Genomic DNA, 15,889 nt, shown 5'->3' with positions numbered 1-15,889 from the left:
AATCTGAGCAGAAATAAATGAAAAAGAAATGAAAGAAACAATAGTAAAGATTAATAAAACTAAAAGCTGATTCTTTGAGAAGATAAACAAACTTGACAAACCCTTAGCTAGACTCATCAAGAAAAAAAGAGAGAAGAATCAATTCAACAAAATTAGAAATGAAAAAGGAGAGGTTACAACAGACAATGTGGAAATACAAAAGATTATAAGAGACTATTATGAACAACGATATGGCAATAAAATAGATAACCTGGAAGAAATGGACAGATTCGTAGAAAAGTTCAATCTTCTAAGACTGAACCAGAAAGAAACAGAAATTATGAACAACCCAACTGCAAGCACTGAAATTGATGCTGTGGTGAAAAATCTCCCCAAAACAAAAGCACAGGATCAGATGGCTTCTCAGGAGAATTCTATCAAACATTTACAGAAGAGCTAAGGTCTACCTTCTAAAGCTCTTTCAAAAAATTGCAGAGGAAGGAACACTTCCAAACTCATTCTACGAGGCCACCATCACCCTGCTACCAAAACCAGACAAAGACAACACAAAAAGAGAAAACTACAGGCCAATATCACTGATGAACATAGATGCAAAAATCCTCAACAAAATTTTAGCAAAGAGAAATCAGCAACACATCCAAAAGCTCATACACCATGATCAAGTTGGGTTTATTCCAGGGATGCAAGAATTCCTCAATCTATGCAAATCAATCAAGGCAATACACCATATTAACAAATTGAAAGATAAAAACTATATGATCATCTCAATAGATGCAGAAAAAGGCTTTGACAAAATTCAGCACCCATTTATGATTAAAACTCTTCCAAAAACAGATGTAGAAGGAACCTACCTCAACATAGTAAAGGCCATATATGATAAGCCTACAGCAAACATTATTCTCAATGGTGAAAAGCTGAAAGCATTCCCCCTAAGATCAGGAACAAGACAAAGGTGTCCACTTTGGCCACTATTATTCAATAGTTCTGGAAGTCCTAGCTACAGCAATCAGAGAAGAAAAAGAAATAAAAGGAATCCAGATTGGAAAAGAAGAAGTAAAGCTCTCACTGTTTGCAGATGACATGATATTGTACATAGAAAACCCTAAAGACAGTATCAGAAAATTACTAGAGCTAATCAGTGAATTTAGCAAAGTTGCAGGGTACAAAATCAATACACAGAAATCACTTGCATTTCTATATACTAACAATGAAAAATCAGAAAGAGAAATTAAGGAATCAATCCCATTCACAATTTCAACAAAAAGAATTAAATAAATATCTAGGAATAAACTTACCTAAGGAGACGAAAGAACTGTACACAGAAAATTATAAGACACCAAGGAAAGAAATCAAAGATGACATAAATGCATTTGAGTCAGTTCTAATATGGTGGATGAACCTAGAACCTATTAAACAGAGTGAAGTAAGTCAGAAAGAGAAAGATAAATACCATATTCTAACACATATATATGGAATCTAGAAAAATGGTACTGAAGAATTTATTTACAGGGCAACAATGGAGAAACCGACATAGAGAATAGACTTACAGACATAGGGAGAGGGGAGGAGAGGGTGAGATGTATGGAAAGAGCAACATGGAAGCTTATATTACCATATGTAAAATAGATAGCCAACGGGGATTTGCTGTATGGCTCAGGAAACTCAAACGGGGACCCTGTATCAACCTAGAGGGGTGGGATGGGGAGGGAGATGGGAGGGAGTTCCAAAAGGGAGGGGATATACTTATACCTATGGCTGATTCATGTTGAGGTTTGACAGAAAACAGCAAAATTCTATAAAGCAATTATTCTTCAATAAAAAATAAATTAATTAATTAAAAGAAAAAAGAATAGAAAACATATACATATATGCAAATATAGCTGAATCACTTTGCTGGACACCTGAAACTAACACAATCTTGTAAATAAACAATACCTAGATTAAAAGTGAAATAAATAAAATATTTCAGCCTTTTCCTCTACAATACTACTCTCAGTATTATCCCCTTTCTACCTAAGAACTAAAAAGTACAGCCTTCCCTTTAGACATTCCAGAAAAACAATGTTATTTTTTTTTAATGCATCTTCATTTGAATATGTCTTCTTCAGGTTTTCTTTTTAATTCTTATCCTTTTCTATGAAAAAGAGAAAGGTTGTAGCTGAGAAAGACAAAGAGAAGGAGTACCCCAGGCTTTGAAATTTGGGGATAACATTGTTGAGATGTGAGCAAAGTATAAAAACAAAAAATCTATGGAGGAAAACAACTGGTTTTCCATAACACCTCACCATGTCAGCTGCAATCTTATCCACTCTTACCACTCATCCCAGTTCATTTGTCTTTGTTGAAAGCCTTCAGCTCTGGCCCCATATCTCACAAACTGTGTATTTGCTTTGATAGACTTGGAGGAAAAAAAAAAAACCCTCATACATATGACATCTCCATATGTGATAACACAGTGAGGTTATTGGACCTGTTCCCAGGATGTGCTTATTCTTGTCTGTGTGATAAATTAGATGTAATTTTCTTTCTTAAACAGCTAAGAGCAATTAAGAGGTCTCTGATGATGATCTTAGGTTAGGTACAGCTCAGAGAGAGAATAAATCCTGTGAGTAAATCCTACCAACCTCTAAAGTTCACACGAGACAGAAGAAGAGAGGGTGCTTCTCCAGGGCTTCCACTGTGTCAGATTTTCCCAAGGACTCTGGAAATACCCTCTATTGAGGGCACTGCATGGGTGGACTATCTTCTGCTTTGCTATCACCAGGGCTCCTCCTAACACCTTCCAGCGTTTAGATAAAAGTCACTGAAATATTCCAGGAGTTTAACTTATGACATGACTGAAGCAACACTTGAGCTAAAAAAAGAGTTCCAGGACTTTAGGCTCAGGGTGAAATGAAGATAGCAGATGAGTTTATGGCTCACTGAGACCTTCACCCTCCTCCTGGACAGCTACCCCAGATCGTCCAATAGTCCCACCTGCCCAAGGTCAAATATATCATCTTCCTATTCTGGTCCTTCACAAATGTTTCTCTCATTCCTTGAACTTACTAGACCAGAATCCTAGAAATCATCCCCCAAATTCACTCTCCCTTAGCATCAGTTCTAGGAGATCACCAACTTCTGCTGTTTCTATTAGGTTGAATCATATGAAACTGCCACTATTTGACCATTTTATTTTTTCCCCACAAAACAGCAATCTCAGATGGGTCGACCTAATATACAATTAATGCTTACTGAAGCCATGCCCTGCTCTTCATCCCCTCAGCAACTTTCTCATCAAAGGGCTTCATCTCCCACATGGATTCCTACAACTCCCTCCCAAAGGACTTTCTGCCCCTGTCTTCTTCTACACAATCTTCTGCAGAATTTTCTCTTTACAGAAGTGTAATTAAAACGCTTCCTTCCTTAAAAACCTATCACGGCCTTGATAACAAGGCATGTTCTCTGCAAACAGAACCCACAAAGGCCTCATGACCTGGCCTGCTTCCTTCTGCTTCAGGGCCCAGCACCTGGAGGGACCTGGCATTCTACTGAACTCTCTATTGATGCCTGAATAGAAAAAATTCTTTGACTTGTTTTCTGGAATGCTCTCCTCTCCAAATCTCCAAAGCCTTCTAATTCTTACTCATGTTTCCAAATCATCTGTTATGACTAGTTCCAGAAGACCTTCACCACCCACTACACACACACACACACACACACACACACACACACACACACACGAGTGCGCACACACACGCACATTCCTGTCTGGGATAGGGTGCTGTCCCTCAGCTCACAGAGTCACAATAATATCATATTCAACAAACATCTCCTTCCTTCACTACACAGTGTGTTTCTGGAATGCAAGCACTATATTTATTTATCTGGGCCTCCCCAGAGCCTAGCACAGTGCCTGTTAGGGAGCATGCGGGTAATAAATGCCTGATGAAGCCATACACGAACAAATCCATTACAATATTACAGAGAGAATTGGGAGGTATTTGGAAAGGGCATGTGTTCATTAAAAAATAAACCTTGGGGTCAGTGTACTTCTCTAAAAGGTCAACAACTAAAATTACTGGTCATATTTTTCTGTGATAAATATTGATAAGCTACGCTCAACCCAGGGCTTCTCAGGTGGTGCTAGCGGTAAAGAACCCACCTGCCAATGCAGGCAGACATAAGAAACATGGGTTCGATCCTCAGTTGGGAAAATCCCTTGGAGGAGGAAACAGCAACCCATGCTGGATGGCATCACTGACTCAATGGACGTGAGTATGAGTGAACTCCAGAAGTTGGTGATGGACAGGGAGGCCTGGCGTGCTGTGATTCATGGGGTCACAAAGAGTTGGATACGACTGAGCGACTGAAATAAACTGAACTGAATGATTCTTTATTCCAGTGATCCCATATAAGCCTTAAAATGTTAATGAAATTTCTAATCACCTAATTTACCATCAAAGAGGCCTCTGGACATTGGAGAGAACTGAGCTGATTAAAACTTAAAATTTTCTGATCTCCTTATATAAACATTTATTTATAAAATGGCCCCAGCATAAAGTGTTTAAGTTCCACACTCAGAATAGTTTGAAAATAGTAAAGCTATTATGAAGGTTCAACCTTCTAACATCTCTGACTATCATCTTTCCGACTTTCAATCCACCTTCCACGCAGCTTGCAGCCTTCCTGCCTGTAACAGTCTTAGCTGTCACAGTTCCCTCTAAAACTCTGAGTCCTATTATTGCCCACTAGAGTCCATCCAAATTTTTCAGCCTAGAACTCTGCATTCTGTATACCCTCACTCCAACTTACATTTTCCAACAATTTCACCTAATATGTCTTAATTGAAACCAGGTCCTTCAGCCAGGTTGGACCACTCTCACTGGCCATGAATGGCCCACATGTTCTACCACTGTGCCTGTTTCCCAATAGGAATACACCTGGAATGCCCACCTCATTTCCCTCTGTCTAACAGAATCCTAGCTATTCTTCAGGAAGAATTTTAGGCCCCACCTGTCCATATCTTTTATTTTTCCCTCCTCTGAACTCCTACAACCCATACTAAAGAGGCTATGATCCATAAATTGCTTTGTACTATCTGTTAACTGTACTTGCGTCATCTCCTTAAGTTTAACACCCTGGGCTCAGGTGATTCTCAGTAAATATCCCCTAATGTGCTTTAACCATGTCAGGACCTCTTAGGAGTTGCTCCTCTGTATCCTAACATAGGAATCAGCGCTAGGCTCCTCTGTCCTTGGAATTCTCCAGGCAGGAATACTGGGGCGGGTTGCCATGCCCGTCTCCCGGGGATCTTTCCAACCCAGGGACTAAACCTGAGTCTCTGACCTTGCAGGCAGATTCTTTACCGTCTGAACCATCAGGGAAGCCCCTCTAGTTGTGGGCTATCACATCTGTCCGAAGCCTGGACTCTCTGAGTTTCTACTTTCCATTGTTCCTAAAATGTTTGCAGTCTCTATAATCAGGTTTTGCTCTGAATCCTAGCAGGTCTTGGCTGTTCTCAAGAGTTCTGTCTTCCTAGGGTATAGATCTTGGACTCTCATGTCAAGTCATTTTTTCACTCTTTTTTCCGTGGTACTACAGGGCTTGTGGTTTCTTAGTTCCCTGATCAAGGATCAAATGTAGGCCCCCAGCAGTGAAAGTGTGGAGTCCTAGCTGTTGGACCACAAGGGAATTCCTTCTGATGTCTAGTCTTAAGCTCAGTGTTAGTCACTCAGTTCTATATGACTCTTTGTGACCCCATGGACTGTAGCTGCCAGGTTTTTCTGTCCATGGAATTTCCCAGGCAAGAATACTGGAGTGGGTTGCCATTTCTTTTTCCAGGGGATCTTCTGACCCAGGGATTGAACCTGGGTCTCCTACACTGTAGGCAGATTTTTACTGTCTGAGCCAAAGTCATGTGCAAAAAGAAATAAATCACCCAGGACTGCGGCACCCCAGCCACACATGAAGCACTAATACCATTTACTTGCTGTGTTGAACGGGCCACCTCGATACTCTGATGGAGATAACTGGCCACACTCCCTCCTGCCTGGGAATAAGCCCTGCAGCCTGGTCAGCCCCTTCAGAGTGTGTCTAACCAGATTTCTCAGCTTCCCCTCTTGCCCAGTGGATCCCAGGATGCTTCCGACTCAAGCCCTTCAGAGTGTGACAACAGCAGCTATAGGCAAATCTCTTCAACTTTCTCATGCAACTTGGAGAAATGGGTCAAGAAATATAAAATAACCCACTAGTCTGTAAAATCCCCTCTCCAGACTTAAACTCTTTGAGGGCACAATCATCATCTTCTTAATCTTTTTTTTTTTTTTTAAATATTCTGAGCATATGACCACTGTTAGAGACTCAAAGATATTTATTGTAGGAATGGATGGATGGACACGAACACTGCCTGGCTATTGCATCATTATCCAAATTCTAGGTTTCTTTCCAGTAAGGTGCTTTTTAAACAAAATTTGTGGCCACACCCATGCAGCATGTGGGATCTTAGTTCCCTGATCAGGAATCGAACCCGTGCCTACTGTATTGAGTGCACAGACACTTAACCACTGGACTCCCAGGGAAGTCCCAGTAAAGCTGTTGCTGTTATTGTTGCTGCCTTTTTTTTTTCTTATCTTTTTTGGTTTCTTAATTAACTTCCTTTAAAGATCTGAGTACTAAACTGAGGAGGAAAAAAAAAATCCCATTTCCTGTAGCAACTGATTTGCTTCCTGGTTAATCTCCCTACGCTTTTGTGCCTGGTTGTTGTTGTTGTATGAGCTCAGGGCTGATGACAAAGGTTCTTCACAGCAGGAGATAATAGATAGCAGCAGAGGAGAGGGAAACAGTTTTCAGAGGGCCTGACTATCTTGAACCTGCTTCTTGCCATCTGAAGCTAAGGTGCACTGCATGCATGTAAGCAATCATTATCATGACTTCAGTTTTCATTAATATGAAGTTCTAAGATTTTGAGCTATTTCAAATCCTGAAAGATGATGCTGTGAAAGTGCTGCACTCAATATGCCAGCAAATTTGGAAAATTCAGCAGTGGCCACAGGACTGGAAAAGGTCCGTTTTCATTCCAATCCCAAAGAAAGGCAATGCCAAAGAATGCTCAAACTACTGCACAATTGCACTCATCTCACATGCTAGTAAAGTAATGCTCAAAATTCTCCAAGTCAGGCTTCAGCAATATGTGAACCGTGAACTTCCTGATGTTCAAGCTGGTTTTAGAAAAGGCAGAGGAACCAGAGATCAAATAGCCAACATCCACTGGATCATGGAAAAAGCAAGAGAGTTTCAGAAAAACATCTATTTCTGCTTTATTGACTATGCCAAAGCCTTTGACTGTGTGGATCACAATAAACTGTGGAAGATTCTGAGAGAGATGGGAATTCCAGACCACCTGACCTGCCTCTTGAGAAACCTGTATGCAGGTCAGGAAGCAACAGTTAGAACTGGACATGGAACAACAGACTGGTTCCAAATAGGAAAAGGAGTACATCAAGGCTGGATATTGTCACCCTGCTTATTTAACTTCTATTCAGAGTACATCATGAGAAACGCTGGACTGGAAGAAGCACAAGCTGGAATCAAGATTGCTGGGAGAAATATCAATCACCTCAGATACGCAGATGACACTACCCTTATGGCAGAAAGTGAAGAGGAATTTAAAAGCCTCTTGATGAAAGTGAAAGAGAAGAGTGAAAATGTTGGCTTAAAGCTCAACATTCAGTCTAACAATGTTAGACTTTATTTTTGGGGGGCTCCAAAATGACTGCAGATGGTGACTGCAGCCATGAAATGAAAAGACACTTACTCCTTGGAAGAAAAGTTATGACCAACCTAGATAGCATATTCAAAAGCAGAGACATTACTTTGCCGACTAAGGCCCATCTAGTCAAGGCTATGGTTTTTCCTGTGGTCATGTATGGATGTGAGAGTTGGACTGTGAAGAAGGCTGAGCACTGAAGAATTGATGCTTTTGAACTGTGGTGTTGGAGAAGACTCTTGAGAGTTCCTTGGACTGCAAGGAGATCCAACCAGTCCATTCTGAAGGAGATCAGCCCTGGGATTTCTTTGGAAGGAATGATGCTAAAGCTGAAACTCCAGTACTTTGGCCACCTCATGTGAAGAGTTGACTCATTGGAAAAGACTTTGATGTTGGGAGGGATTGGGGGCAGGAGGAGAAGGGGAAGACAGAGGATGAGATGGCTGGATGGCATCACTGACTTGATGGACGTGAGTCTGAGTGAACTCCGGGAGATGGTGATGGACAGGGAGGCCTGGCGTGCTGCGATTCATGGGGTCACAAAGAGTTGGACACGACTGAGGGACTGAACTGAACTGAACTGAAGATTTTTTCAGGAACTGCAAGAATATCATTAGAAGATTGCACTTGAATCCACAGATATTTACTAAATGTCAGATAGAAAGCAGTGAAGTGAATTTTTGGACATGAGACAAACATCTCCCAAGAGAGAGCTCTTAATCTGATGACAAAGGACAAATGCACGAGCCTTCTAGGGCCTGGCATGAAGAGCCTCAGCCTTTGGCTAGGGATTTCTGAGCCTGTGAAGGGGACTCACTCACCAGCACAGTAGCCCACAAGGTTGAGGAACTGCTCCTCTTTACAGCTGGCCCTGCAGCTCCCAGCAGTCAGAGGAATGTGAGGGTGGCAAGAGATGCAGTCAGACTCCAAAGGGCCGTGGCACTGCCTGCAGGTGGGGTGGCACTCTGGAAGGAAAAACAAGAATCAGGATTGGAGTTAGCAGCTCAGCATGTACACACACGAAGTATTTAGCGTACTCCACCAATTACCCTAAGAATAGACTTCAAATGCTAATCATCTTTTGAAAAAGACACCTGAGCAAGGTTGGCACACCCTCTGGCATTAACCAAAAGATAGCATTTCTAGGGTCAGCAAAAACGTTGCCCATGAACAGAACATGGAATCTAGAAACATTAAAATGAGAGAAACTGGGACTTCCCTGGTGGTCCAATAGCTAAGCTCCCAATGTAGGGGGCCCAGGTTTAATCCCCAGTCAGGGAACTAGATCCCGAATGCCACAACTAAGAGTTCACATGCTGTAACTAAAAAGATCTCACATGCCGAGAGGAAGGTTGAAGAGCTTGCACGCCTCAACTAAGACCCAGTGTAGCTAAATAAGTAAATAAATATTTTAAAATTTGTTAGAAAATAAAATGAGAGGAATTGGTTGCTCAGTATGACCATTCCCGTCTATATAAATCAGGAAGTTCAGATCAAGTAAAAAAACAGAAAAACAAGTGGAAAGACTCTCCCTCTCTAAAATTCAAAGAGCTAGCTGGAGAAGAGGGAGACATTTTGCTTCGCAGAAATCCCCAGCAGGCACAGGTGGAACTATCCACAGCAGGGGAAGTGAAAACTTCTCACAGAGTCAGATGCCAACCCTGCTCTCCCTCCAGGCCACAACTTGAATGCCTGTTTTAGCAGCAACACTTAATTAAAATACAAAGAGCCGAAAAAGGCCTCTTTCTAGAGGTTATCGTCAACCATGTTTGAAGTTCAATTCCTTAGACAAAACTGTCAAAGCTGCGTTTTCCCCAGAAAAACCACCAAATTACTGAGAGGTACTACAGTGAAAAAGAGCAGTGAGTCCCAGTAGGTGCAGGCAATAAAGATAAGGATGGCAAAGAATAAAAGGAAGTTGCAGCTGCAACTGCTCTTATGCTGCCAAGATGGGCAGCGGGAGCAAGTGTGTGTGGAAGAAGATTGAAGGGTTTCTCTGCCAAGGATGAGGAAGTCTAAGCCTGTCTGATTCCAAGAGGAGGGGAGGTAAAGGACCAGAGCTGGGTAGTGCTTGCTGGAACTAATGACAAAGAATTCCCTTCTGGTGCAGAACTGGTGGGAAGGAAGGGCACAGATTTCCAGTAAAGTCAACTTTGTCTGGCAGAAGGCCAAGAGAAGATAAGAAGTTATAGAGAAAAAAAAAGGCAAGCAAGCAAACTGCTGATTAGAAGGCTAGGATTAACTATCACCAGTTCTACATTCTTAAGGCTCTTAACTTTGTAAATATCCATCTGAAAGATACTAGCACTCTCAGGTTGATCTCTATTGCCCGGTGCCCCCTCCCTGCCAGGATATTTCTAGTGACCTTGGAGCCCTGCTGCTTGTGGTACTGTTACTGAGTCCAAGTCCCCTCTGCTCGCCCCAATAAATCAGTAGACGAGGTGTTGAGGCAAGGAATAACAACCTTACTTGGAAAGCCAGCAGATCAAGAAGATGGCAGACTAGTGTCTCAAAATAACCATCTTATCAGGGTCTGGATGCCAGGTTATTTTACAGAGGAGGAGGAGGTGAGGAAGTAAAGTACAGAGGCCATTAATCTTGCAAATACCCTCTGGAATGGTCAGCCTCAGGGAGGGGCTGTGTTAATTTCCTCTTTCTTGCAGCCATATGTAGGTGAACAGGGTCAAATGTCTCTCTGGACAATGGCACTTTGGTTTCACATTCAGGCAGAGGGGCCGGGTTCCCTGAGGTAGGGCGTTATGTACAGACAGTATCCTTTCAGTTTAGGAAAGCAACAGAAAGTAAAAGAAACAGATTCAGCCTGTAGCCAGACTTTTTTTATTCTTCCCTATAAAAGTACCTTCCATCTGCTGGTCTCAGGCAGGCAGGGGCATGGGCAGAGAAGAGTTACAGATACTCAGACTTCCCCTAAACAATTTTCCACAGATGAAACCAACTGGGCCAGGGTGAGGACACAGAAGGAAAGACCACAGTTTTCAAGGACAACCCCAGTGACAAAGAAACCAAGGACGCTCCCCACTGAGCTTAATAGAGTGTTTCAAGTGAAACAACCCATCAGGGGCCTACAGAGATTAAAAAGCTACTTCTAGAAGAAAATTCCAGAAAAATGATATTGATCTTCAAACATCTAAATTTGTATTCACATTAAATTTCCTCTTTGGAGTTTGAGGCTTGATGAATCTGAGAAGTTTTAATTTATTTCAAAAATATTTTTCACATTTACTATGTGTTTTCCAATGCCAGAAACAAAAATCAAACAATGTTATAACGATGGACTTTTTCCCTATCAGTCGGCCTCAGCAGTCTATTTTTAGAAATAAAACCATAATCATGATAGAATGTGTTTGTCTTTTCTTTCTTTCTTTAGCAACAAGAAAACACAGAGCTACAATAAGGTGCTTAAATTTTAGTATTTTGTCGATTCCAATAAAACCCTTCACTAATCTGAAGTAGTAATTCTTAAAATCTCTGTCACTGAAATATACAGGTGCTCTTAAAAACATATTGGGCTGATGTGTCAGGGAAGAAAATAAATACCCTTTCCCTTTTTTGCTCTATTAGGCTGCAGCGGGGGAAGAGGGGCTGGGGACTGCAGAGGTAAGGCCAATGCCTGCTCTCCCACAAATGCATGAGAGCCTGCAGCAGCTCATCTCCTTGATGGCCCCCACCATCCCTCACCATATGCACAGGGTCAAGCTGATTTTCATTTTTCACGTCATCCATATTTCCTATTGGATGAACAGAATTTCACTTGTTTCCCTCACTCAGAAGGACTCACAGCCCAAGTCTAGTTCCTTGGTATGACACGGTTGCTAATTGCAGAGCCAGGTTGTATGAAGACAACATATGGGCATAGGGTGTGATGGGCATAATGCCCAAGCCAGTTACACACTCACCTGTACAACTGCCTTCCTGGTTGAAGTACCCATCTGGGCACTGGGAGAGGCACTGTCCATCCAACAGCACGTGGGAAGGCCAACAGGCTGTGCAGTTGTGTGGGCTCGTCCCTGCACATGCAGAACAGGATGGGTGGCAAGCTGGAAGGAAGAAAAGGCAGAGGAGATCATCAGGAGAGCCACCATCTGACAAGGACAGTACCTCTGCCTTCCCTGTTCACTTTCCTGTAATATTCCATTGGCATAAGTTCTATACATTCCCTTAACTTTCCCAAGGACAGAGCAGACATCTCACATACTTCTTTCAGACTGTATCCTACAAAGCAAGCATCTGCGGAACCCAGATTAAAGTGTTAGTCATTCAGTCGTGTCCAACTCTGTGCTACCCCATGGACTGAAGCCCGCCAGGCTCCTCTGTCCATGGGATTCTCCAGGCAAGAATACTGGAGTGGGTTGCCATTCTCTTCTATAAGGGATCTTCCTGACCCAGGGATTGAACCTTGGTCTCCTATATTGTAAGCAGATTCCTTACCAACTGAGCCATCAGGGAACTCAGATTAAGAAAGGGATAAGTGACACAAAAAATAGGAATAACCATTTGTGGAGTCATTCATTTCTTTATTCCCATGTTCCCAGTCTCAGAGGATGTCAGACAAAGAACAGAAAGCCATAAAAAAGGTCTCCTTCCATCAGGACAGCTCCTGTACCATCAATGGGCTGCTGACTAGGCTGCTCAAATTAAAAGGAAGGTGATGGAGGCCTTACTGATTGATTAAACAAAGGTTTCTATGCTGCCCACGCTCTGATGGAGACTGGACACATATAGGTAAGAAGGACTGTCCAACATTTTAAACTGCTCAAAGTAGCTGCATCAACAGACACACAAGCAAATAACCAGAATAAAACAAATGGAAAATGGAGTATAACAGAGAGAATAAGAGCATCATATTACAATTCTCTGTGACCTTGACTAAGTTATGCAATTTCTCAAGGCTCCCACTTCCTCATGTATAAAAATGAGACTATAAACTATACATAACACATGGGGTGTTGGGGACACCATGTGGATTATTTACCATACCTAGGTCATTTCTTCCCACAGAAACCACAATATCAGCTTTGGCCCACCTTTTGCCCTCACTCCTCCTGCCTCCTGTCCCACCCTGGTGCTTCCCCTCTGTAGCCCCTGCATGATGTGACATGCCCTTCCTCTTGGGAACTGGGAGTAAGGGTTCTTTCCCAAAACAATCATCTCCTGATATGCTGGCCTCATCATAGCTGAATAATAATAAAGCCCACAATTTGAAACAGCCAGCCAATCACTCTCAATCACTCATTCATCTTTTGTTATTGAGCCGCAAGTAGGTCGAGGTGTTGGGGAAACAGAGGTGAGTAAGACAATGAGTGGGAGGACCCAGGCATTTCAGGGACAAGACCCACTGACTGCAGGGACACCACCCTCAGTCTCCTCTTTGCCTCCTCTGCTCCCCGCCCCACCCCCCCCAGTCAAACCTCCTGAAGACTCAAGAGAGGAGCAGCTTGGAAGAAGCATATGGGATTTTCTACCACTGAGGTCTCCATTTCCACCAATCCCCAATAAAAACGTAAATTTCAATCCCTGATGTACAGATTGGGCTGCTGTAAGGTAGGATGTTCTTGTCCAGCAGGACTGGTTTGTAGGAGTATTAAACTCATGATATATGGCTGTAGATGACTGCTGTCCTAAACCTTCTGGTGCTCCACCCTAGTATCTCATCCATAACTGAGCACCTAAAGGTTTAACACCTGTACCTGAGCTAAGGCCATACCCGTTTGGATTGGGCAGTACACCCAACCTTGCATGCATGCATGGTAAGTCACTTCAGTCCTGTCAAACTCTGCAACCCAATGGACAGTAGCTCATCAGGTTCCTCTGTTCATCAGACTCTCTAGGCAAGAATACTGGAGTGGGTTGCCATGCCTTCTTCTAGGGGATCTTCCCAACCCAGGGATTGAACCATCATCTCTTATATCTCCTGCATTGGCAGGCAGGTTCTTTACCACTGAGCCCCCTAGGAAGCCCCACACCCTACCTTGTGTGTGCTGTGCATATCTGCTCAGTAATGTCTGACTCTTTGTGGGCCCAGAGACTCTGCTGCCCACCAGACTTCTCTGTCCATGAGGATTCTCCAGGAAAGAATACTGGAATGGGTTACCATGCCCTCTTCCAGGGGATCTTCCCAACCTATGGATCGAACCCAAGTCTCCTACATTGCAAGCGGATTCTTTACTGTCTGAGCCACCAGGGAAGCGCACACCCTACTTATTGGTTGATAAATATTTTGATTATAATCCCTAACTACACTGCAGAGCTTTATGTCTATTCAACAGTATTTATTGCTCTATGAAAAACAGAGCCAGAGCTCCAAGTTTTAAAATTATTTCCTTATTTTTTTAGATTGCCTTGCTAACTACTCTAATAGCACAAGTCACAGTAATTTTTCCCAAGTATTTTCAGAATCACTGACAAAATATTTCCTCCTTAAAAAACAAAATAGAATAAGCAAGCAAATATGACTATAAAAGAGAGGTACATATCAGCTCATTATTTCAGACATGTTTAACACAAATGAAATGACATGTGATAGAAACTCAGATGGCAGTATTTCAAAAAACAACTAACTTGCATTGTCAGCACAAAGCCCTCTAGGATGACTGGGAAAGCAACAAACTTCTACATACCTAAATTTATTTATGATAATACCAATATGTTCATATCAGACCTTACAAGATTGCAAATATCCCCAGCTTCTCCTGTTCTACTTCCTTAATAAATAGGAAATCAAAGCATATCATTGTTGACTTGAAAACTGGGAGGAGATGAATTAAAGCATTATGAGCAGACAATTTATTTCATTTCATTTGGTCACAAAAATCAATGAGATAAACTGACTCGATGTAAATAAAGATTGTTACTGAATTATATAAAACAAGAAAGCAACCATAAAGAAGGCTGAGCACCAAAGAACTGATGCTTTCGAACTGCGGTGCTGGAGAAGACTCCTGAGAGTCCCTTAGGTAGCAGAGAGATCCAACCAGTCCATCCTAAAGGAAATCAGTCCTGAATATTTATTGGAAGGACTGATGCTGAAGCTGAAGCTCCAATACTTTGGCCACCTGAAGTGAAGAGCTGACTCATTAGAAATGACCCTGATGCTGGGAAAGATTGAGGGCAGCAAGAGAAGGGGGCGACAGAGCATCAGATGGTTGGATGGCATCACCTACTCAATCGACATGAGTTTGAGCAAATTTGGGGAGATAGTGAAGGACAGGGAAGCCTGGTGTGCTTCAATCCATGGGGTCAACGAAGAGTCAGACACAACTTAGTGACTGAACAACAACAACAAAAATAGCAATGAAGACAAATTCGTCGATGGGCTACAAATTTCAGGAGAAAATCCTTTGGCTCCCACTTGATTTTGGAAATAAGCCTCACTGGACATCCCCATGGCAGACTTCTAACATGTATTCTATCATGTAAGAATTGAATCGCCAGTCTATGTCTGACGCAGGATACAGCATGCTTGGGGCTGGTGCATGGGGATGACCCACAGAGATGTTATGGGGAGGGAGGTGGGAGGGGGGTTCATGTTTGGGAATGCATGTAAGAATTAAAGATTTTAAAATTAAAAAAAAAAAAAAACTGCCTTCATTGGAAATGTTTAAGAACCAAATAGATAATGACCTAGTGAGTCACCCTGTGCCACTGAGGGAAAATGACAGGCTGGATGACCATCCTTTCCAAGTATTTTGTCCTCTGTAATACTCTATTTCTGTAACTATAGGCATCTGTGTCTTTAAAACAAGCTCATGAAACTTCAATTCTGTGCTGCTTTTGGAAATGTCTACACCCTTTCAGTAACTTTTATGAGGGTCTATCATTTAATGGAAGATGATTCCGTAGCAGAAGTTCCAGTTTGAAGTCTAAGATCCTTCAAGGAAGACTAACTCCATTACAGGGCATATATATGGAAGAGATTTGAGAATAAGTTCTGTGAGTAATTTCTCCACTACATTTTTTAGAGAGTGGTTTTCCAGTTGATGGCTGAGTATATTTCTGAAAAAGCATAACGGAGCTGCTTAAGCACTAAAAGTTTTGGCATTAAAAGTGTCCTCAGATGGTTGTAAATTCCAGTCAACCTGACACCAATAAAAGTTTTACCTAAAACAATGAAAACATACCAAT

General features: G+C 42.1%; 1 protein-coding gene across 1 annotated transcript in view; it reads right to left on the bottom strand.

Moving 5' to 3' along the window:
* Window positions 1–15,889, bottom strand: part of FRAS1 (Fraser extracellular matrix complex subunit 1) — a 317,287-nt gene that overhangs the window by 199,388 nt on the left and 102,010 nt on the right. The window contains exons 18-19 of the mRNA XM_068974976.1: window positions 11,665–11,805; window positions 8,569–8,712 (exon numbers count right to left, since the gene is read on the bottom strand). Coding sequence (XP_068831077.1) covers window positions 8,569–8,712; window positions 11,665–11,805 — 285 coding nt within the window. The remainder of the gene's footprint in view (window positions 1–8,568; window positions 8,713–11,664; window positions 11,806–15,889) is intronic.

This window comes from Capricornis sumatraensis, chromosome 7 (genome assembly GCF_032405125.1).
Source record: "Capricornis sumatraensis isolate serow.1 chromosome 7, serow.2, whole genome shotgun sequence".
Taxonomy (NCBI): domain Eukaryota; kingdom Metazoa; phylum Chordata; class Mammalia; order Artiodactyla; family Bovidae; genus Capricornis; species Capricornis sumatraensis.
Note: the sequence above shows the minus strand (reverse complement) of the source record. Positions and strands in the feature narration are given on the sequence as shown.